Source organism: Talaromyces rugulosus, chromosome I, assembly GCF_013368755.1.
Source record: "Talaromyces rugulosus chromosome I, complete sequence".
Lineage (NCBI taxonomy): Eukaryota > Fungi > Ascomycota > Eurotiomycetes > Eurotiales > Trichocomaceae > Talaromyces > Talaromyces rugulosus.
Window position 1 is genome coordinate 7,071,273 of NC_049561.1, and position 22,916 is coordinate 7,094,188.

Below are 22,916 nucleotides of genomic sequence, written 5' to 3' on the forward strand. Positions count from 1 at the left end.
GAAAGTTGTCTCTCCGAACGACAGAGATACCAATGGAAGCAGATATAAGTCAATTCTTGCAAAACCGACGACTTGGAATTCAACGGTTCATGTGATCCACATGCAATGCCTCGTGGGCAGTAGCTAAGGCAAGGTTCGTGGAGCGAATGGGTGGATGAAAAGAAGAACAAAGAAACTGGGAGTGTGTAGCACGAGCCAGTCCAGTATAAAGACGGTCAGTGAAAGGCGAAGGCTTCGGGGCAATGCAGCAAACAATGAAGGCACGGGAAATACAGGCTGTTCGGACTTTGAATGATTTCGCCGGACTAAACACAGACCCACATCTCGGATGGACCCGCAGCTAGGCAGATCTGTTATTGGGACGACCCTTAGTCTAGATTGAGCCAAAATCACTAGTTCCTAAATAGCGTCATGTAGGGCTGAGTGGATGAGGTATGATCGACCGCCATAAATCATATCCCGGACTTTCTTGCGCGTCACACCTTGATGGAGAATACTCCGATTGATAGCCTAAATACCGTGTTAGTAATGCAAATTTGTGATTATTGACTAGTGACCAGTGATGTACGCTCGAAGGAGGCTACATAGGCGATACGTAGTATAGACGGATAGTAAGAAAGACACAGAAAAGGGAAATAGGAATACTATAATCTATAATCTATCAATCCCGACTCCGGTTTCCTCTGCTATGGAAATTATATGTTGAACTAACGCAGTGACGTCCTTGGTTTTGATCGGGACTCGGTGACTGCCTTCCCACTCCATGAGCCTTGTGGCTTGCCTTTCGCAACAATCTTCTAGCATCCGCCTGTGCAGCGAGAGTCCAGAGTCACGTAGACCATGAACATGCACTGTCGGTATTCGTAGTCGATGAAGTGCTGCGTCGCGATAGATATCTGGGAGCCAGTCGTTGCCGTATATCTCTTCATCGTTTGGCCCAACAATTTGCCTCGGGGCATCGACACCAATCAGAGTTGGGTCCAATGCAATGAGTGGTGCCCGACCAGCAAGCAATATACCGAACCGGAAATCGCGCCTTTTGTCTGTCTTAACCCCATGGAGATGTTGTAGTTGCTGAAGTAAAAGTAGGCTGGCACACATTTTTGCGCCCTGGCTAAACCCAAGTAATCCAACCCAAGGACCAGTAGCCCCTTTACTATCATCCAAGTCCATTGCACGTTGCAATGAATCATCGAACATGCATATCGATGTGTCGCTATCCATAGTTGCACAGCCTAGGGCGGACGGGACCCAAGATTTGAATGGCCCCCATTCTTTGTAAACAGAAAGTACATCTGGGCCAGCTTGACAGCCTAGAGGAGCTTCGGCAAACACAAGGCGGAATTTGTCTTTCAGGTGTGCCGAGAGAACGCGGCATTGGGACCTGAAAATTCGAGAGTTTGTTCCGCCGCCATGTAGACACAAGATTCGCGGTAGATCTGATCCATGACTGTCGTCAAGCGACATTTTAATGTCTAATAATAGCAACGAGATTTGTGGTGAATGGAATTTATTCAAGAAAAGAATGCAAAAATTTTCAGATTGTTTACCTTCCAGTAGGCGTCATCTTCAAATGCATTCCAACACTATTCTTTCAGGAGTCGGAATGAGCGATCTTGACTTATCTCTAAGTACTTACGGCTGAATCCTGACTGGGTTCTTCTCGTTTTTTATCTACGCTACAAGCCATGAGCCAGTCAAGTATCGAAACAACCACTAAGATGAGAAGTATAGGCAAGAAACTCCGATACAAACTCCGCATCGTAGTCATGCCAAGCGGAAGCCAGTTATTTGAAGTCATTCAGCCCGAGACAACCAGGTAAGATATGAAATAAAAAAAAAGCATTGAGGGTCAAGTTGGTTAAAGTCAGCAATACAAATTTCATGGTATAACTTCTAGCGGTGGAGTATCCTCAATGGATAGAATGATATTTTGAATGTTATAAAAACAAGTTTTATAGTTGTAAACTTTCTGCAGTATGAGCTGTTTTTGTGTTTTTGAAATGGTACATCTCAACACGTGTATAGCATCTGTGGTGGAAAGTTGGTCCGTCCTTGAGCATCTTTTGATACCAAAGTTACCAAATTTCACATTCCACACTACTCTACTGTGAATTTAAACCGTTTTTAAGGATAGGATAAAGCCTGCTTGTTGATACATATTTAAGACTTTGAGGGCGTTGGCGAGCTATGGCGAATCAATAATACATGTATTTGGCTCTTAAGAAATATGCAGCATTTTTAATTGAAATGTAAATTGTTCGATGCAATTAATAGTTGAATTAGATGTAGTATTAGGACACAGTAGTATTAAATTTCTCCATAGTTTATTGCACACAATATCAAATAAGCAAACAGGAAAAGAATAGAAAGGGCAACTCATACTGATACACTGCGAGTCTGAATGAAAGACTCAAAAACCGAATTCTATTGGGGCAAGACATAAATGAAAGTTCAATGATTGAATAAAAATAATGGAGGAAAAAGGTACCCATAACTGTAGAAGGAAAAGAACAAGAGAAATACTACTGATTCAGAAAACCTGAGCTCTTCCACATCTGGATATACTTCCTCGTTACTTCCTCGCTGACCGGCCCAACTGCCGCAAGCGTCGGCGAATGCTCACAGCTCTTATCAGTACCAAGCAGTAAGCCTCCGCAAGACATGCGAAGGAAGTTGTCATCAAGGAAATCAATGAGCATGGCCGCCGGATTGTCCCATTCCACAGCGCCAGGGAACGATCTAACTCGTCGAACCCAGTCTTTGAAAGGGATAATGTTATCACGGGGGATGCCAAGAGCATCCGCAAGAACTGGGGTCATCTTTGTCCAAGGCTGACGAACCGGGTTGTCAATGTGATAAACTGGGTATGGAGCACGATGCGAAAATAACAAGTCGATGCATGTTCCTGCAACGTCATCAACCGGAGTCCAGCAGAGATCCCCTTTGAAGTCTGGCAACGCCTTGAGTGTTTGTGATGACTTTATCAGAAACGACAGGTGTTCCATGGGGTTCCAGTACCCAGTAGCCTTGGATCCAGCAATCTGACCTGGGCGAACTGACATAACCCGGAAATTCTCGGGATGCTTATGCAAAGTTTCATCAAGCATTCTTTCACATACAAATTTGGCGTCGCCATAGCCGTTGGGTAGAACAGATTTGAGAGACATCCTCTCTTCTGGTACAACGGTGTTTCCACTCCAGAGAGGATAATGACCAACTACAGCAATCGAAGAAATTAGCTGGAAGGTAACCTGGAATCCTTTTTGGCGACGAGATGAGATGTTGCCTGCAAGATCAATGAGGTTGCGCATGACTTGGAATTGGGATTCCAATCCGGATACCGGTCGCTTGCCCGTCATTGGCCATGCATTATGCACAATATGAGTGACACTATTCACAAGATCTTCATACTGGCTTCGCTCGAGGCCCAACATTGGTTTTGAAGTGATGGTCTGGAGAACTTCCACTTTTGATTGCGAGGAATCATCCAGAAGGAGACCCCTTTCAGTGAGAGCCTTGTGCTGGCGTGCATTTGGATCGCGCTCACTCGTGTTACGCCGGTTGAGACAGATTACTCTTTTCACGTTCGGAAGAGCAGCGACATTGGCAACTATATGAGAGCCCAAGCTTCCACTGCCTCCCGTAATCAGGACGCATAGTTCCTTGCTAGAGCCGATATTTCCGGAAGGCCCCTGAACAGAGAAACCTTGCGTGTATTTGCGCAAATATGACTCGATCGCTTCTTGTCGTTCTTCAGTCGGCTGAATTTGTACCTCTGGCTTTGGTGGTGGCAGGACAGTTTTCCGTTCGAATTGAGGGCCAGAAGCTAGGGCAATGATAACGCGTTGAACCTCAAGTTCAGGACTGTTGCCATCTGTCCAGTCGACGTGCCCGTAACCAACTGACTTTAGGCCGCGTTCCCATACTGTTTGGTGGGCAATGGCATGTTTCCGACCATCATCAAATAGCCACCAACCCTCGAACAAGCCAAAGATGAGATCAACCCAGTAAACAGGAGAAGTCATTTCAAGCATCATCAAGAACCCATCGGGACGGAGAGCCTTCCGGACATTTTCTGTCGACTTCATCAGATTGTGGGTAGCATGGATCGCATTGCTCGCAATGATGATGTGCTGTGTACCAAGAAGATCATCTGATGGGGGTTTTTCAATATCATGCACACGATATTTCATAAACGGATACTCCTTGAATGTTTTGCGGGCGGCTGCTACAAAAGAGCCAGCCAGGTCAGTGAATGTATACTCCACTGGAACATTGAGCTCTGATAGAAGTGCCACCATTCCTTTGGTCGTTCCACCAGTTCCCGCACCCAATTCAAGAATCTTCAACGGACCCTGGTCTTTTGGGATCTTGGAGATAACGCGTTTGATAACATCTTGCATTTGCACGTTGGCCAGTTTGTTCAAGAGGGAGTCGCCATACAATCCAGTGACCAGTTTTCGTCCTTCGTCGCTCCCAAAAATCAACTTGATGCCATCACATTCGCCTTTGAGTACGTCTGCAAGCCGACTTCCGGCAAAATAAGTGAGTTTGTTTGCCCATTCATGGTCAGGAAAATCGCGCAGTAGTTGGTCCAGAATCGCTTCACTAGTCTTTTTGGGTGCTGCAATGGCTGTGCGCGTAATACGAGCACCATCGACATCAATCAAGCGGGCTTCTTCTCCAAGCATTTTATAAAGATACTCTGCTAGTCTTTGATGCTCTGAGACATAGGGAATGCGCTCTAGAACTTGTCCATATTTTGCACTGCGTAGCGGACAACCAAGTTGCTCGAAAGCCTCTACCGTAAGAGCTACACAGAGTTGAGTCTGCCTTGGCAAGACCGTCTCCATATAGCCAGCGCATCTATAGTCGACGATAAATTGATCTGTAAGCTTTCTGGACTCTTCGAATGCTTCAATGATCGTGCTTGAAGGCAGATCTAGGCTGGCAATGCCTTCCTTGGTGCTAATCCCAAGAGACTTCCCGGCCTTGGGTTCGTCGGTATCCGACACTGATGTAGCTGAAGAAGGAGTGAGGGTTGGGTCATTCTCGCTTTGGTCACTGTCGGACTCTTGATCAGAACTATCCTCGCCTTCAATTCCCAGAGTGCCTTTGACGACTTGGACCAGCTCACTGAAGCTTGTCACATTCATTAACTCATCACTTGGCAGCGAACACTTAAACATCCCTTCCAACTCCTTAGCAAGTTCCATACCCATTAAGGAGTCAATTCCAATGTCAGCAAGCTGGGAATCGTCGCCGATTTCGTGCGGTTCCATTCCGGAAATCTCAGCGAGGAGATCCCGAGTCTTGACAACCACATCTTGACCAACCGATGACTTTTCCTTCTTCTGCTTCGGAGATTCGCTAGATGTAGAATTATCAGAAGTGACCTCATTAGAATTTTCTGCCGAACCAGATTGGCCTTGAGATGACTGTGTCGTCTTTGTAGGCAGACCAGATAACCGAGCGAGAATCTTGCTCATGGTTGCTTTGGCGACTTTATGATAATTGACACCGAGTATAACTTCGACTAGCTTTCCATTTGTCGAGTCAAATATAAAAATGTCCGTCAAGTACGAATTTTCCGTGGCAATTTCCTGGTGATATGCGAACACGTCCCATACGGCGGGCCGCGGGTAATCAGCCTGGACATCTGGGCTTCGCATCCACTTCTCAAAGCCAGTAGCAATGAACATGTCCCCAGGTTGCTTCTCAGTCATGCAGTTGACCCAGATGCCGCCGACTTGGCTGAAGGCATCTGAGAGTAGAGGGTCGAGCCATGTCTCCCCGAGATACTTCTTAGTGACTCTTCCTGCCGATTCCGAGCCTTTGCCGACGAGCTTCTGCAAACCGCGGTATGGAGGGGAGTAGTCGACTACCTCTCCAAAGGTCCTGTATATATTGCGACCTTGAATGATATCGTCCGCATCATCGCTGTTGAGAACCGAGAGACAACGCTGGTGGCCAATCAAACGTTCATACCGAGAGAATTCGAGGCGCCACTCAGGATCATCAACCGAGACGAATATGATGCTGCCGGTTACATGTAAAGTACTCGTCTTTGATGAATCACTATCGCTCAGAATTTTCCATTCCCAATGGTGAGGATTAGATTCATCGGATTGAACGTCCAACCAGACAGACCGTGAATTGTCAATACAGATTGGCGACTGATTATCAACGTTGCATATTCTGGGTTGAAGCCCAGAGGCAGCAAAGTCGGGATATAGGCTGATAAGAGCATCGACGGCAATGTCTACTTCAACAGTGGCCGGACAAATTGGTGCTGTATTTGCGATGATATGACCCGAGACGAATTCCAAGTACTTCTCAGTCTTGGTATTGATACTAAAACGTGCTGAACGTTTTTTCTCATCTTGATATTTGACAAAGGTCCAGAGACCTTTGGGTTGATCTGAATCCTGAGAGTAGTGTCCCGGAGATGCGCTTGGGGGTGGTACAGCCTCCATCCAGTGACGGGACTTTTCAAACTGATATCCCGGCAGCATGAGTGGCACATACTCGTAAGTTTGCACTCGGTCATGGCCCCAGAATGTTGTAGCTAAGCCCTGCTTCCATAGAGCGACTGTCGAGTCCACAAGAAACTGTAGACCATTCTCCGTGGTAATGTTGACCGGTTGGAAATGAGAGTCAGCTGGGGAACCAAGAGCTCGGCTGGCCATGTTTGTAATGGTAGAATTCGACCCAGCTTCTAAAAATACTGCATTTGGGTATCTTTTGGAAAGCCTATGGATTGCTTGGTTGAAGAACACTGGGTTTCGCATATGATCGGCCACGTACTGGGACGTCAAACGCTCTGGGGAGTAAAACTCGGTGGCTCTTTCGAGATGAATATTCGGCTCATTGAATGTCAAGCTTTCCCCGACCTTCGTCAACTCTGACATTAAAGGCTCAACCAAAGTTGAATGAAAGGCGTTTGTGACATTAAGCCTCTTGAATTTGAACTTCGAGTATGAGGAGTTGTTCGAAATAGTCTGAGCGACAATGTCAATGCTGCGAGATGACCCAGCAATTGTAAAACTCTTAGGGCCATTGAGACAAGCGATGGTGGGCGCTCTCTCATCAGCATCCTCGCAAGTCTCCACCGTCTCAGACAGCATATTTTCAACCGCATGTTGATCAGCTTCGACAGCCATCATGGCACCCTTTTCTTCACCCCAGCCATTCTTGATGATATTCGCCCGACCAGCAATCATTTTGATTGCATCTTCTAGAGATAAGACACCAGAAATACACAATGACGTAAGCTCACCAAAGCTATGTCCAACAACAGCAGCAGGCTGGATACCGCCCGCAATCCAACTCTTTGCACAAGAATATTGCATGGCGAATAACATTGTTTGCAATTTGACGGTGTCTTGCACTGGACTGCGCTGGAAGATCTCTGGAAAAATACTTTCACATCCTATTGATCTTGAGACAAAGTCGCATTCGTCAAGGTGTTTGGCCAATATTTTGACATTTTCATAAACCTCTTTGCTGAGACCGACGAATGTAGAAATTTGGCCTCCAAAGCACAGTATTACTGGCCTTGAGGTTGGTTGTACGATTGTTCCTGCACCGCTGAGATCACCACCCTGTATGGCTGACAGCTTCTCCATCAGCTGTTCGGTTGATCGACTGGTAAGAATTAAAGCCTTGTCAAGGGTAGGGTTGGATTGTCTGTTTATGTTGAACGCCACATTCGCAATATCAACCGTTGCATTATCGCTGGAGCGCAGCCAGCTCAGCAGTTTCCCACTGTAGTCTTTGATTGCGCGGTCGTCTTTGCCACAAATTTTGAAAGGATAATCGATTGCTGTAATCAACCGAGTGTTATTTTCAGCACTTGGCAAACCGGGGGCTTGGGTGACCACAGCGGAGGCATTGGAACCAGAAGCACCGTAATTGTTGATGAGGGCTGCCCTGTAGCTGTCGGTCCAGTCTCTTCGCTTAGTAACTATCTCCATGTTGTCATCAGGGCTGGCATTGAGATGAGGATTCTGTGACTCAAAGCTAGGTTGCGGAGGAATTACTTTCTTCTGGATCATAAGGAGAATCTTGATTAAAGAAACCAAACCAGAAGTGGCCTCCGTATGCCCCACAAGCCCCTTGACGGACCCGAATGCAAGAGGCTTGGGGCGTAGCCCTGATCCTCCTAGTACCTGGCGAATGCTGTCATATTCAGCAGGATCTCCCACTTGCGTCCCAGTACCATGGGCCTCGACAACCGTGATTTGATTAGGCTCGATATGTGCATCACGTATGACATTCTTGAATAAAGATGAAAGAGATGGAGCGTTGGGAACGAAAATTGGTGTGCAATTCTGATTCTGGGAAACACCAGTGCTGGAAATTGTGCCCAGAATCTGATCGCCGTTGGCAATGGCATCTGTCATCTTTTTCAAGAAGACCACTGCGATGCCTTCACCTCGACAGTAGCCGTCAGCATTCGCGTCGAATGGCTTGCATTGTCCTGTTGGACTCAAGAAGCTTGCTGCTGCTAAATTCTGAAACCATAAAGCGCTATTCATCATGTTGACGCCACCTGCCAACGCTGCGTTGCATTCGCCACTGAGAATTGCCTTGCATGCCAGATGTACAGAAACCATTGAAGAAGAGCAAGCCGTGTCAATTGTGAGGCCAGTACCAGTCCAGCCAAAATAATGGCTTACCTTTCCAGCAATAAAGCTTTTAAGGTTTCCCGTGGCTGTAAAGGCATTGGGCTGGTGGCATGCAACATTGTCTGCATAATCCGCCGCACATTCACCAATGAAACAACCAATATTCTTGTCTTGCTCTGGCGATGTAAAGTACCCCGCCTGCTCCAGTGCTTTGTATGCAACGTGTAGTAGGATTCGTTGTTGAGGGTCCGTGGATGCGGCTTCTCGAGCACTCTTCTTGAAAAATTTCTGATCGAAGACATCATGATCGTTGATAAAATTTCCATAGTACCTCCTGCTAGGATCTCCTTCTCTCCAGCCAGGAAATTGCACGCGATTTGTGGGAGCTTCCCTATGTTGAGATTTGGCTTCACATAACAAGTTCCAGAATTCATCGACATCGTCAGCCCCTGCAACTTTGATTGACATACCAACCACCGCGATATCATCTACCTTTTTGACGCGAGGGGTGTCTTTAAGGGAGAATTTGACAGATGGGTTGGCGATATCCGAGACATGAATAACCTGAGACTTGATTTCACGTAAGATAGAAGGAGGAATGCATGGCTCAGAGCCAAAAGAAACAACTGTTGCTCCTTGCTCCTTCAGGTCAGTTTCGTAAACGGCTTTAAGCGTTTGGTACCAGTGCGAATGCTGGGTCAGAATCGTCTTTACAGCGTGTTCGTGAAGTCTGCCGGTTGTAATCAAACCACTTCCAGAGTTTGATCGGGTACGGTGTATCAAATGGGACGCATCAGGAAGTAGTAAGCCTGGGTGTGATTCGCAAAATTCAATAATTTTATTGACATCTCCGATGTATCCATCGTAATGGAAGCGACCATAGAGTCCAATTTCGTTAGCCACAATTCCCGAGCTTCGTAATTTCTGTTGAAGACTGGCGACTGAGTTGGCCCCTGTCGTCACGGTGGCTCGTTGTTCATCATAAGAAACTGAGATGTATGCCTATTTGTGTAGGCATCAGCGAGCTGATCTGGAAGTTTCTCGAAACCACTTACCTCAGGAAATTGTTCTAGTATTGCTTTCAATTCACTTTCTGCTTTGGGAGAGTTCCAAGCAGTTGCCAGTGATTTTGAGCTCCCGTGGCTGTTCAGGGCTTCCTGTGCGTCGACAATGCCCCCAATAATCATCGCTAGGCGGATAGCGGTCGATCCATATCGTTCGATGTCTTGTCCATCTTTGCTAATCGATACCGCTAAAGCACTCAAAAATCCCATGCAAAAGCCCAGGGTCTCCGTAGACGACTGGTCATTGTCGTCTGAAGCGATAGCATCATGGTAGGTCATATATTCTGTGATGTGCGTGATGATGACAAGTGGGCTAAGAATGATGTTCGGAAGGTTTTGAGTCTCGTAATAGCCGAATTTCCCAGTATTGATCCACTCTTTGAGAGACTGAAGTATGCTTGTACCTTTAATGGCGTTGTACTTGGGGAAGCTGTCTACAAACTCATTCCAGCAACTCGGGAGGTCGGCGATAGTGTCGACGATCCATTGCAGCTGCTTTGCTGAGACTTGCAACCCGTGGAAACCAGCCCCATTAGATGATAATGCTTGGGGTCCAAATACTAGCAGACTTTTTCCTTGGTTCATGCCAGACATATTGTTGAAAGGCTTTTTCTGACAATGAATCAGATACAAGGAGAGTGAAGGGAGGGAGGGAGGGAGATCCTTCCAAAAAGCAAATGGTAGGCAAAAGAGATAGACTAGAGGTAAATATCTGAGGGAGCGACAATGTTACAGGCTTCTTAGTATAGAATATCCGTGAATTGTAGTCAACCATGACTTTTTATTTAGTCGATTCGGACCAATTTCACTAAATAATGAATGGCCCTAGATCCGGAGCAGCACCCACCATGCCGAGTCTATCGCATGACCCATTCAATTATTGGACGAATAAAGACATCTGACTAAAAACTCCAGAATAAATTCGCTATTTACTTTGGGCTTCTCACCATTCAATTGGCCTGCTATCGACTAGTCATCGTCGTGAAACTCCGACATGGGCTATTGCCCTCCTACCGGAGATCGTAAAAAAAAACTCCGCATACCGACAATGTATAGAACAAAAGCAAAATACCTTATCCTTGCGAATACGCCTATAATCGGAATCCTTTCTGGGACTAATTTAGCGAGAATCGGCAATTTTAATTTCTGATCTTCCTGGTGGCCCATCCTTGTCTATATGCATGCATGCTGCCAGGGTAATAGTCGCTGACAATTCGCCACGCGAGTATGATACATCATTTTATATTTGCAAAAAAATCATTGTCAACTTTTTACTGTTATTAATTTCATGGTTTGATAATATCCACAAAGAGCAGTTTATCTTCATCGACATATTTGAAGTGATAAACTCTTGCCTACACTTAAAGGGTGTGTCTTTACTTGGTTAATTCATTCACAAAACCATAAATTTTATTTACTAGACAAGTTGTATTGCCTACAATTTACACTAAACTATACAACCAGACGAGCTCAAATTGCTTGATCTTTTTTCAAGATACACAAAAGGATATGAGCCCACTAAAAAACATTACTTTGTTGCTAAACATGATTCTATGTATTTAGTAGACGCTTGTTTCAACTTCAACTTCCAGCGGTAAAGAATGGTAAAAGTAGGAGTTACGGCCAATGTACTTCTTTCGTCGAATAACTATAATACTGGGTCATGAAGAATACAAGATGGCAAGGTAATCAAGTACTAAAGGCATACTGTATAGAATCTTGGTGTTTTATTCATCCTTCCACTAAAAAATGTGAAAGGTTCCTACCGAATCCAGCGCAGAGGACCTCGGGGTTTCTTTTCCGTGATAACTAGGTCGTGCCGAATTCACCGAAACTAGCCCTACTACAAGTTATCGGCAATCGGCCATGTTTCCTGATGCCAAGTCGATATGATTTTCGGCAAATATAATCATCTGCATTCGAAGCTTGTCTCGTAAAGCTAGTCTCGTTCCGAGGCCATATCTTGACTGCCTACACCCGGTCCATGCTGCCATATTCCCCATCAGGCCTAGTTTTGCAGATTTGAACTTTGATGCGATTAGAAACTCCGATAGTGGTGAGTTAGTTACATAGCAAAAATAATCAAGGGTTAGCCTAGGCTGAGATAATACACAGGAAACAGGTCGCATGCTGAGCTACGGCGAGTTCTCTTATCTACGAAAGCATTCAGTTCACGGAGATTTTAAAACATATAGGAATATTGATTAAAAGAACTTTGATAGAACAACTGTATTGAAATATTACTACTGTTTAGCAGACATTCATGTGAAGTTTTGCGGGTTCCTGATTAATCTTGGACGACTTCTAATCGTTTCAGTTTCCACACTGCATATGCAAATAAAGTTATTTCCTTTTGTTCAGATATTCAATGTTGATTTTCGTTCTTGAAAGGGAAGCATATTTTTATCATAGTGTTGGATAACGGGTGCAGTCGACCGAGCGCCGAGCGGATAGCCGCTATCACGTGATGCAAATCACGTGAATAGAGCTCAGGGGTAAACCTGTACTCGACTCCGCTCTTAGTCATGTTTAGACAACACAACAAGTTATTATTGAAATTATATGAGAGTCTGTTTAGACTATGTAATTATATGAGTAGACCCCACACATAGTTTATTATTAGTAAATTATATGTCACTATAAGAACTAGTAATAATACATATTATTTTGACATAATGGCTCTAGTTAACATGTGGTCTCCATCAATACAGTGAGTCAATTTACTCGATCATTTGTTCAGCGGGATTGGCTTCGCCGCTCCAAACAAATTATTCGAATCCCACTTCCGTTTCAATGTAATTAAACGCTCTAAGTTATCATCGTCTCCATACCATGCATTTGGTCCTTCATCGCCGTGAGCATAATTGATATATGTTGCGAATGTAGGAAAGCCACTAAGCTCGTCAAAGTGTTGACGTTGCTGTGTGTAGAAACCGTCTACTACGGTGTCTAGGGTCTCATTGGTCGGATAGATATTCTCAAACAGTCTATAACACCGGTTAGATGTAATCCAAGGAACGAAAAGCACATCGGGGTAACCTACAGGTTAATTTTAGTCTCTCGCCAGGGATAAACACCTCGTCGTTCTGCAGGCGCCGACATTGGGCCTTCTGCACTGTATCGCTCAATTCCAAAAGTACCACCGTATGTGGGATTCTCTTGGGAAAAGGTGATGAAATCGGTAAAAAATCCGTAAAACACCTGGGAATTGGTTTGGTTCAGGGCGATAGAGTAGAAGTTAACATGTAGGTCTGTCACGCATGCTGCTTCACGGTCTGCGGCGTCCGTCAAGTGATTCCAAGGTAAGGTCTCATTGGTCCATGAGATTGGATCGAGTGCAATAAATTGGTTTATATATTGCGCGAAGTTCTCTTGAGAGCCCCAGTATACGAGGTTTACTCCGATCGAGGCCTATAAGAAAGTGGTCAGAAAGAATCTTTGCCCTTTTTCTGGTTTCGTTTCCAGTTGATTTTTTCTTGGTGATTTCGTAATAGTAAACAAGATTGGCTTACCTCCTGAGTGGTTTGGTTGTATGACACACCGATAGTGATCGATAACTCGGCTGGAAGTGTCTCATCAAATGACTCTAGAATGTCCCAGATAGACCCATTCGTCGCTGCCGGATACACCAAATTGGCGTTCTGAGCGTGTCCACCATTTGTCGCGTCGTATATTTCATACGTCGCTGATGTGATGATGCCGAAATTTGCTCCTGCACCTCGTATGGCCCAAAATAGATCCGAATTCTCTGTAGCTGATGCATTAAAGGGTATCCCAGCTGCAGTCACGATGGTCACCTGGAGCAAAGCATCGGATGTATAGCCACGGATACCCTGTAGCAAGCCTACGCCTGCGCCGATGGTTGCGCCGACAACCCCGACACATCGTGCATTTCCGGTAGCTGTGAATTTTTGGAAATCTTGTTAACAATCCATACCTATTATCAGAGTTGGAGTTTTGAGAACAGGGAGTCCATACGAATTTCCTTTCCGATACTGTACAACGGATCATAGAGGTCACCGTAAGTCACACCACCACCAATAGTTACAGTATTGTTTTCCGCATCAACTTGTATAGTGTTGAAGTTTGACAGATCGATGCTAATTGCGTTTTTCACTGTAGCTAAGTTTTGCGATCCACCGTGGCCACCACCGGTGGCAAGAAACGGGATATTATATCGGGACGCAATTTTCACCTATACCATGATTTGTTAACACAGTCTAATGGTAAATCCCGCAGAGGGAGTAATACCGTTGCGGCTACATCTTGTTCCGTTGCAGGCTTGATAGCCCCAATGTAGGTCGGCGCATCCCAGTTGGACCAACGTTGTGTTGTTTCCGTGGTCCAGTTCGGGTCGTTGACGCTGTATATCTCAGCTTCGTCTGATAAGGCTGGACGAAAAGTCTCGGTTAAATTAACAGTATTGGGACTTTGCGTTGCGGCCAAGAGTGGCAGCGCAAGTAAGAACGAAAGATGAGACAACATGGTATCACTGGCTATCGAAGCGCCTGATCTTGATTGAAAACAAGGAGAAGCTAGCTGTGTCTACCTGTACGAAATAGAGGAGATCAGCGGAATATATGCATAAATTTTCGTACAGCTGTGAATGCCCATGCATAGAATAAACTCCGTTGTTTGGTGACTTTTACTCCGGATGTGACACGACATTCGGTGCCTGGAGCCTTCAAAAAGTATATTTCTAAACCACACTATTGATTCCACACGCTCCGAAGGATAAAAGCAACAACGAAAAATAAATAAATAACGTAATAAACAAAACCTTTTTAGGAAAATTCATTATCGTAATAACTGAACTCGTGACGATCTCGGACTTATTTCGCGGACTTTTCTTCCCAACTCGGCAGTGAAAGAACGGATATCGCAATCTGTATAAAACAATGAAAAGTCGTAAAGCTAGCGAAGGCCCCCATATATAGATCCACATTTTCGAAACGAAGGAAATAAAATCCACCGCTTTCGGAATACAACATTTTTGCAATTGACGCTCGTTATCTTTGACATGTCATTCAACGGTTGGAGACTTCAAGCCGACGGGTCCTGGCGTAAGGAGCTGGGTGGCCTCGAAAAAGTTTATCGCTTTTATTCAACAACTAGTCTCGCGACAGGGTGCGAGCATTGGGGGTTGTACTCCTTGTGTAAAGTCACGTATTCTGGCTCTCTGGCTCATGGTATAGCCACAGCATTGCGGGATGCGTGGAAAGCACTGCGCATTGAATTTCCTGCTTTGGGGCTCGTCATTGATGGATCCGATGCTGTTTATCGACCGATAAACCAAGCGGGAAACGAAAAATATGATAATATTGACTCCCTGGAACAGTTTGCGCAGGCAACCTTTTCGGTGGAGCAGAACAGGACAGTCGAGGAAATCATAGCCCATTTCCCGCTAAATGATCTTCCAACTCTTTACTGGCTTCCACGGTCCTCAGAGTTGATGCTTTTGAATTCCCACTGGCGCTCAGATGGCCTCGGTAGTGTGATGCTTTTAAACCGGTTCCTCGAGCTCGTCGTTGACCCCTCTGAAGTTTTACAGGGTCAGTGTGGCCATGTCGATACGGAAATAGCGAGGATATCCCCAAGTTTAGAAGATGCAGTCGGTACACCCTTGGTTCCAACACCTAAGATTCTTGAAACAGCAAGCCAAACTGGCAAACTGTTTAGAGAAAAGTCAATGAAATCATTTGGGGTTCCGTTCAAAGGTGACACGACCACTTCGCCTGGAAATACTGCTATTGAGGCTACCGTGTATACACCAGAGAGCTCCAAAGCCCTGTTTGATGCATGCAAAGCAAGGAAAATCACGGTCTCCGCAGCCATTCATACCGCACTTGCACAAACAGTGTTTGAGTTGACATCTGTGGAAAATGCCACCGAATATGCAACCATAATGGCGGTGAACATGCGGCCTTACGTCGAAAAGCCCTACAATGCATCCGAGCATGCCTGTCGCACATATGTCACAAGCATTACACCAACTGTACAGCGAGGCGCCAGTTTTCATGACTCCACTACTTCTCTCACGCAGCTCTTTAAGAATTGGTATTCGAAGGAATTTTCACAGGCCCTGCGTGAAATTTACCAGGGCGCCTCTCGTGCTCTTCTTTCGCCACCGCCTAAATCAGCTGGGCCACCACCAAACCCGCCTAGTGGGATTGTGCACAGCAACCTAGGTGTCGTTGATAGATTCTTGGGTACGCAATTTGGAGATGGAGCAATCCAAGTTACCAAGTTTAGATTTGGTGTCAGCATAATGAACAGACAAATGCTATTGTATCCGTGGTCTTTTCGGGGTGAATTGAACTTGTCAATCAACTACAATGACGCTTTTTACGATGCGTCCGCGCCGCAGCAGGTGCTTGGGGGTATTCAAGAAAAGCTGGAGAGGGAGCTTGGAATCAAATTGGAACGATGTGCGTCTTGATCAATTAGGAGAGCGTTTTTTTCTTTTTTCAATACAATTCTAAATTACCTAAATGATAACCCTTTTTATGTAACAGTCCTTGTGACTATGCACGGATATCTTCCTCGGAGACGACAGTCGCGAAACCATCCGCCAGCTCACTCAACACAACAGACACTAGATCCTCGGCCTTGACGCCAGGGATATTCCTATCACCCACGGCATCCCTCACGACGAGCGCATCGTATCCAAGATCAGCAGCCGCTCGGGTAGTGGAGGAAATACAGACATGCGCCATATAGCCAACCAACACGACTTTCTTTCCTACATCGCCTAGACCTTGCAGATAGGCATGTAGATCGGTTTTTTCGAAAGAGTTTGGAAAGTTCTTGGTGACGACTTTTTCGCCGGCTTTGGGGGTAAGTTCCTCGAACTCTTGTGCCAAGGCAGTGTTTGGCGTGAAGACGGGGGCGCCTTCGGGCACTTCGTGGATGACGTGCACGATGTTTTTGCCGTCACCGGCTTGACGGTATTTTTCCAGTAGTTTGGCGACAACTTTGCGGGTTACTGCAACGTTTTCGGTTTTGAGAGCGCCTGTAATGTATTCGTTCTGGGCGTCGATAATGATGAGGGTTGAGTCCTGCGGGGAGGCCGAGGAGCGGGGGACCCCGAGTATTTCGCGGAAGGATTGGGCGGTGGCAGACATTGTTGTAGAGTAAAGAGGTTTTTTGACAAATGTGAAATTGTTGATCCTGTTGATATCAAAAGAAGAGTATGTTTAGATGTATTTATATGTGGGCGGTATGCTTTGCTTGGAAGGAAACCCTAGAGGCTCTCCGGCGAAAAGGGTCGGCCATCCCACCTGGGCAGCTGGATGCTCATTCGCCTTAGTGAGGAGATGTGGAAAGATATATCACAAGAGGCTTGACGGATACTAGCCGTCTTTGAGATAACGTGGCGATCAGGTGGGATGCCGAAGATTCGTCCATAAATAGCCAGCAAGTGGGTTTAGGGTTAGGCCCATTTATTCATCAAGTGGGATACCGAACCAGCCCCGCCCAGAGCTGTTGGTTCTTCTCTGACTTCGACCTCTTCACTCTACAGATCGACCTGTGTAATTTGATGACAAACTTGTGGTGAGGTCCAACATCAAACATTTACATTGTGCACAATGTCGCATCCTGCCAATATCGTCGTCCCGTATTTCCAATGTGAATATCCAGACTGCAACGCAAAATATCGGCGTAAAGAGCACCTTACTCGACATCTTAATCAACATAATGGGGAACCCAATCTTCCCTGTCCTCATTGTGAGAGCATCCTGACCAGGAAGTGAGTAGTTGCTTCGATTCCATGAGAAACCCTACAACTCAGATAAATTATCAGTGATCTGTTGCGACGCCATATCCGGACTCATCACCCGCAGAAACAACCGCCGCCATCTCGAAAATCCAGGGCATGCAGTGCATGTCATGCACGGAAAGTCCGGTGCGAAGGTGTATCGCCGTGCAGTGCCTGTCAACATCGAGGGATCATCTGTATACCTGCTAGGGGTGATACCACAAGCGAAACACAATATTCGATCGATGATCTCTGCCCTTTGCCACCTGTTTCCACAAATAAAGATTCCGTTCCTGAGACTTTTCGATGGAATATTCATGACTATATCGATATTTACTTTGATTCTTTCCATTCAGCGTGGCCGTTTCTTCATCGAAGTACATTTAACTTCGATAAGGAGCCCTGCGTACTTATTCAATCCGTTGTCGCAATTGGACTATGGGTGAAAGGGACTCAGGAAGAGCGAGACGCGTCAATACGTCTGCATGGTAGACTGTGTTCCGCATTTTTCGCTCAAATGGTGAGAACAATTATAACGTCACCTACACGTAGACCTTTGTGTTGATATTATCTTTTTGTGCTAGGACCGATGGTGTATCTTCGACTCGAGTCCACGTCAACGCCCACATACCTCGTGGCCGATAACAACATTTCAGGGTGTCCTCTTGAATATCATCCTTGCCATTTTCATTGCAAGAGAGAACGTAAGTCTGGATTTGAGCATGCGATGCATATTGCCAGAGGACAAATACGAACTCTTGGTTGCGCTTGTTCAAAGCTGTCGACGGTGGGGTATTTTCTCCTACCCTAACATGGTCCTGCAACAGGAAGCCCATGCGCCACCCGCACTTGTATATGTCAACATTGAAGAGATCAAGAGATTTGGACTAGCCCTCTATAAGGTGTGCCGATTGTCCACTCCCTGTGACTCGACCGGAGAAAGTGCCAATGGTGGCAGAAAAGATCTTTTGACCCTGGCCGATTTGTGCTTTTGCATGCCAGACAGTGATGAGCTATGGAATGCTCCATTTGGCGCGGAGTTCGAGGTGTTGAACAAGTCTGATTCGTTAGCAGTCGCCCGGCATAATGGGAATGAGAAAAACTGGATATCCCAGGCATCTTCTCTTCTACATGACGCACGAGTTGACTTTGATTGGTTATAGCTACAGAAAATACCATACAAGATGCGACTTATTAGCCACAGATCAAAATGCATTCTGTAAAACCAATCATCGAACATATATTTTCTTTCGTGGCTATTAGATGACACCGGGTCTGAGATCACCCTCTTGGTCGCGGAGTAGGCCGTGGAAGCTCGTCACCCATATCTTTGTTGCGATCATTAGTACATTAGAGACCCAATAAGAAATGTAAACTGAAAATTTCCAATGCTATACGTTTCCTGTTACACTGTCTGTCTACCTTGCTGTATTAGGTGTACTTAAAATGACATCCCGAGGGATTAGTTTTATGTACTGTATGATAACGTTATGAGATTGGTTTACAATCTCTCCAGTGGTGACACGTGATCGCACGTAGCTACCTAATGAGGACCTCTCGACGGAGATGCGAATGATCATTCAAAAGACTGCAGCAGTTCCTGCTAGCACGTCATTCGGCAGATGTGTCGCTACAGATTGTTGGGCTTATGGAAAACTACTTCCAAAGATGGCCAAGAAAACTGGCATTAGTAGTTTAGGTAGGTTACAGTCTATCAGTGATATCACGGATCCAAAAGCTCGTATTTCACTAAGCGACGCCCTCGAAAGGATATAAAAGGAAGTACAGCAGTTATCAGAAGCTATGCCCCTAGGTAATACGGTGAGCAAACCATACTTGCCTCACTAGGAGCCTTCGTCATGCCGAAAGATTGTTAGGGATAAGCAGGATGCGACGCCTCTTCGCCATTAGATATGGCTAAGACAAAGCCACACTTATTGATAGACTGCACGATGTTATGGATTAATCTCCACCATGGAATTGATTATATATTAGGGTAAAAATTCCGGGGAATGAGAACCATGCCGGCGGATTCTGTGTTTCAATCTACGTACTATGAGGTAATATATCCCGCCGGTACATAGTAGTCTCGCAATCTCTACAATATGTACTTCCAAACATGCAGGGCAATATACTGAGTCTGCCTTGATAAGTTCTAGTCAACCATTGACAGAGCAAGCGAAATCCTTTTTCGAATAACTCTCATTGGATAACTAGCGGCGGGGTCGACGAAGTGCTGACTGACGTCGGGCGGGGGTTTCACAACTGTTGTCTAGATAATTCACCCTTCGCTACATTTCCACCTTCCTTTGCCTCTAATGCCAACTTAGCTATTTATAATGGACAAAATAAATAAAGACCTCGGAAACGAAGTAGCACTCTCTGAGGATGCCAAACCCAACGAAGTCGGACCGGGGTTGCTTGAACTGTTGAACAACGAATGGGTTATTACCACCGATAAGAATGGTATAACCAAATCTTTTTACTTCCCAACATATACGAAAGCCGTGGTTAGACAACCCCCTCAGTTGTTTATACCCCATACCTGACAGATCTAGGATTTCACAAATTGCATAGCAATACGAAGTAAACGCGAGAACCACCACTCTACACTTGTTCTAGTGAGTAAGCACACAGTGTTGTTTACACCAATGGGAATATGTCCTTACCAGTTTCCAGAAGTCTGGATCGGTCGAGATTACTTGGACGACTCACGTCCCTCCTGGCCTCTCTATGAAAGATATAAAAATGGCCGTTTACTGCGACGAAATAGCAACTACAACTGTAAAGTCGGTCGACCAAAGCAAGTCGGTAAAGTGCAGTAGTACGCCGTCCAAAGCCTAGATCGCAATTTGCGACTCTGACAGTATTGTGGAGAAATGATACTCGGGATCTTTGAAAACTGTACGCAAATCTACGCGGATGTTAATTAGCCTCTATGACATTTAGTTTTCTTGTCACTCTAACACAGTGTCCTAAGAAATATAATATCTTGATGTCTCAGGCACAAAGGAGTCTTGGCTAGTGAGAACCTTACGCCTACAATTAAGACCATCTATTCCTATCCGAACCACCGAGATAATATTAAAAACAATTTAAATTAGTGTATAAAAACTTGGACTTGAACACCGGAGTCTGAGGATCACTCAACATGGTGGAAAAAATGCGGAGTATCACCAACTCCGCTCGGTGGACATGGATAACCCGAAGCATACCCAAGTCTACTAGTGATAGAAAGTCTCTAGTTCTTCCCCACCCGATTCTTGTTGATTTTATTTTTATCTTATTTTCATGTTTCCCAAAAAGCCACCCGCAATTACCATATTGTAAACAGATCAGCGTCTCTATACGCAACATGGCATCCTGGCGTGAAGTTTCAAAAGGCCATTACGAGCGCCCCCTTGGCGCAAATGAACGATTCATCAAATTTGTCGGAGATCGCGCCCACATAGCTGGTCGAGAGCAGTGGTCTGTATCTGTGGTCGCCACATTAAGATTTCCAGACAAGATATCACCGGCGGATTTGAAGAGAAGCTTGCAGTACGCATGGAGATTGTTTCGATTCAAGCACCCTAGCATTGCATCCACGGTGATCGATGACGGAAATGATGCAGTTGTCAAATATAACGTACCTGATTCCAAGATTTTGGATGATTGGGCGAACGAGACTTTCTTTGTGATCGATGATTCGGCGACAAGTGCAGAAGACACAATTTCTGTAATGAAACCAAACGAGTTTCTTACTGGCTACTTCCTCTCTCATCGACAAGAAATTATTATTCATACGGCCCATTGGCGAACAGATGGATATGGTGCTATATATCTGCTAGATGCATTTTTGCACGCGATCAAGACTGTTTTGGATAATGATGGCCCGCCATCTGTACCGTGGGGCGAGGAAGTATCTCGCCTTGTACCTAGTTTGGAAACGGCATTGCAATTGCCTGATAGCGACCCCCCGGAAGCTCTAGTGGCTGCGAAACAATACATCAGCACGCAAGGCCTCATGAAAAATTCAGTTGGTATTCACTACCTGGGAGATATGGAGACCAGGCCGGGGGGGACTCGAAGCGTCACTATGCAAATCCCCAAAGAAACAACACAGACTTTGGAGGCAGCTTGCGAAGCGGGCAACTTGGAGTTATTTGCTGCTTGCCACGCGGCTCTGGCCAAATTTCACTTCTCGCAGCCTACAAAATTATCGGAAAGCGAAAGATGTTATTCCAGTACAATTCGACTCAGCATGCGTCCCCATCTGCTTCCGCCATACAACGACTCAGCCGGGGCTTGCAGTATCTACACCGGTGGATATCGTTTCCAAGTGTCTTCAAGTGAATCTTTCAGCCACATTGCCGGAAGGTATCTACAAGAGTATAAAAACGGCGTGACAGACTCGTTTATTCAGTCTCGCCGTCAATTTGCGATGACCATTCTGGAGAGTCTCCGCGGTGGCATGCCAATTCCAAACCCACCCCCCAGCAACATTGACATCTCTATTGTTGACGACGCTGAGAGGATGATAAGTCCAATCCTGTCCACGAAAAATGGCCCATTGGAGGTACTAAACATCAACCTAGGTGTGGAAACGCTCACGCGACAGCCCTACCTTTTCTTGTGGAAGTTTTCTGGACAATTGAATCTGGCACTGTGGTATAATGAGGCCTACCAGGATGCAGGAATAGCATCTGAAGCTCTGAGAAGCATTTCTCATGTTCTGGGAGCTGAGCTAGGCCTTGTGATGTGAGCTTTGCAACTCAATTGAGCGCAGTTATTATTAGCCACCAGAAAGTGTTAAAATATATTTACGTATTTACTAAACATTTTAAATGTTCGCCTATCTAATCTAATTTTAAGTAAAATAAGCTTTTTAACCATATCGCCACAGTAGGTACTCTAATGAGCTCTGTTTTCTACTATGTCCATGGGAATTTGTTGCAGCCTTGAGCCTCGGAATACTACCAGAAGTAACTTTGCACCTAAAAAGTATGAAAATCAAAAAGGACATACCTAATAAGGAGTAAGTGGTCTTTCGCCTAGCTTGGTGCGGACTTGACGATGATCGTGGCAAGATCCGGTATTCGGAACGTGTCTTGTCCGTTTTCCTATTTCATACCGAGTGAATCAAAAGATACCAGTTGGGACTCGTTAATATGCCGAGTGGTTTCTTTTTTTCTTATCAATTATAGGATGAGAATGATGGGCGGAGTTATGTTTTAGAACGGGATAGGCTCGGGCGCCGGAGTTTTGTTGTAGTAACCTAGATATTGAACCCTCTTGAACCATAGATAGCTTCGGACTTGTGTGCCGAATGGGGAGGATTTAACTGTATGATACTGAATGTGGGACCTTGCAATTAGTGTAATTTTCTTATTACAAATATAACGTTGTTGATGACGGTTCGGTGAGGATATGAGGTAATAGTCACATCGAGTCTGTCTTTTTTTTGTCATACTGCAAGCC

The 22,916-nt window shown here is 45.3% G+C and overlaps 6 protein-coding genes across 6 annotated transcripts; 3 read left to right on the forward strand and 3 right to left on the reverse strand.

Moving 5' to 3' along the window:
• Window positions 1-651: 651 nt before the first annotated feature.
• Window positions 652-10,291, reverse strand: TRUGW13939_02410 (uncharacterized protein; the record flags this gene model as incomplete). The annotated part of the gene is made up of 3 exons (XM_035485604.1): window positions 652-1,475; window positions 2,627-9,635; window positions 9,689-10,291. The coding sequence occupies 3 exons, from the start codon at window positions 10,289-10,291 to the stop codon at window positions 652-654; spliced, it is 8,436 nt and encodes a 2,811-aa protein (XP_035341497.1).
• Window positions 10,292-12,425: 2,134 nt separating this feature from the next.
• On the reverse strand, window positions 12,426-14,182 carry TRUGW13939_02411 (uncharacterized protein; the record flags this gene model as incomplete). Its single annotated transcript, XM_035485605.1, has 5 exons — window positions 12,426-12,684; window positions 12,741-13,108; window positions 13,210-13,616; window positions 13,676-13,892; window positions 13,949-14,182. 5 exons carry the CDS (start codon window positions 14,180-14,182, stop codon window positions 12,426-12,428), a joined length of 1,485 nt encoding a protein of 494 aa, XP_035341498.1.
• Window positions 14,183-14,717: 535 nt separating this feature from the next.
• TRUGW13939_02412 (uncharacterized protein) lies at window positions 14,718-16,136 on the forward strand (the record flags this gene model as incomplete). The annotated part of the gene is made up of 1 exon (XM_035485606.1): window positions 14,718-16,136. One exon carries the CDS (start codon window positions 14,718-14,720, stop codon window positions 16,134-16,136), a length of 1,419 nt encoding a protein of 472 aa, XP_035341499.1.
• An 85-nt stretch (window positions 16,137-16,221) lies between these two features.
• Window positions 16,222-16,821, reverse strand: TRUGW13939_02413 (uncharacterized protein; the record flags this gene model as incomplete). The annotated part of the gene is made up of 1 exon (XM_035485607.1): window positions 16,222-16,821. One exon carries the CDS (start codon window positions 16,819-16,821, stop codon window positions 16,222-16,224), a length of 600 nt encoding a protein of 199 aa, XP_035341500.1.
• A 1,152-nt stretch (window positions 16,822-17,973) lies between these two features.
• TRUGW13939_02414 (uncharacterized protein) lies at window positions 17,974-18,619 on the forward strand (the record flags this gene model as incomplete). Its single annotated transcript, XM_035485608.1, has 2 exons — window positions 17,974-17,976; window positions 18,041-18,619. The coding sequence occupies 2 exons, from the start codon at window positions 17,974-17,976 to the stop codon at window positions 18,617-18,619; spliced, it is 582 nt and encodes a 193-aa protein (XP_035341501.1).
• A 2,192-nt stretch (window positions 18,620-20,811) lies between these two features.
• Window positions 20,812-22,200, forward strand: TRUGW13939_02415 (uncharacterized protein; the record flags this gene model as incomplete). Its single annotated transcript, XM_035485609.1, has 1 exon — window positions 20,812-22,200. One exon carries the CDS (start codon window positions 20,812-20,814, stop codon window positions 22,198-22,200), a length of 1,389 nt encoding a protein of 462 aa, XP_035341502.1.
• Between the last annotated feature and the right edge of the window lie 716 nt (window positions 22,201-22,916).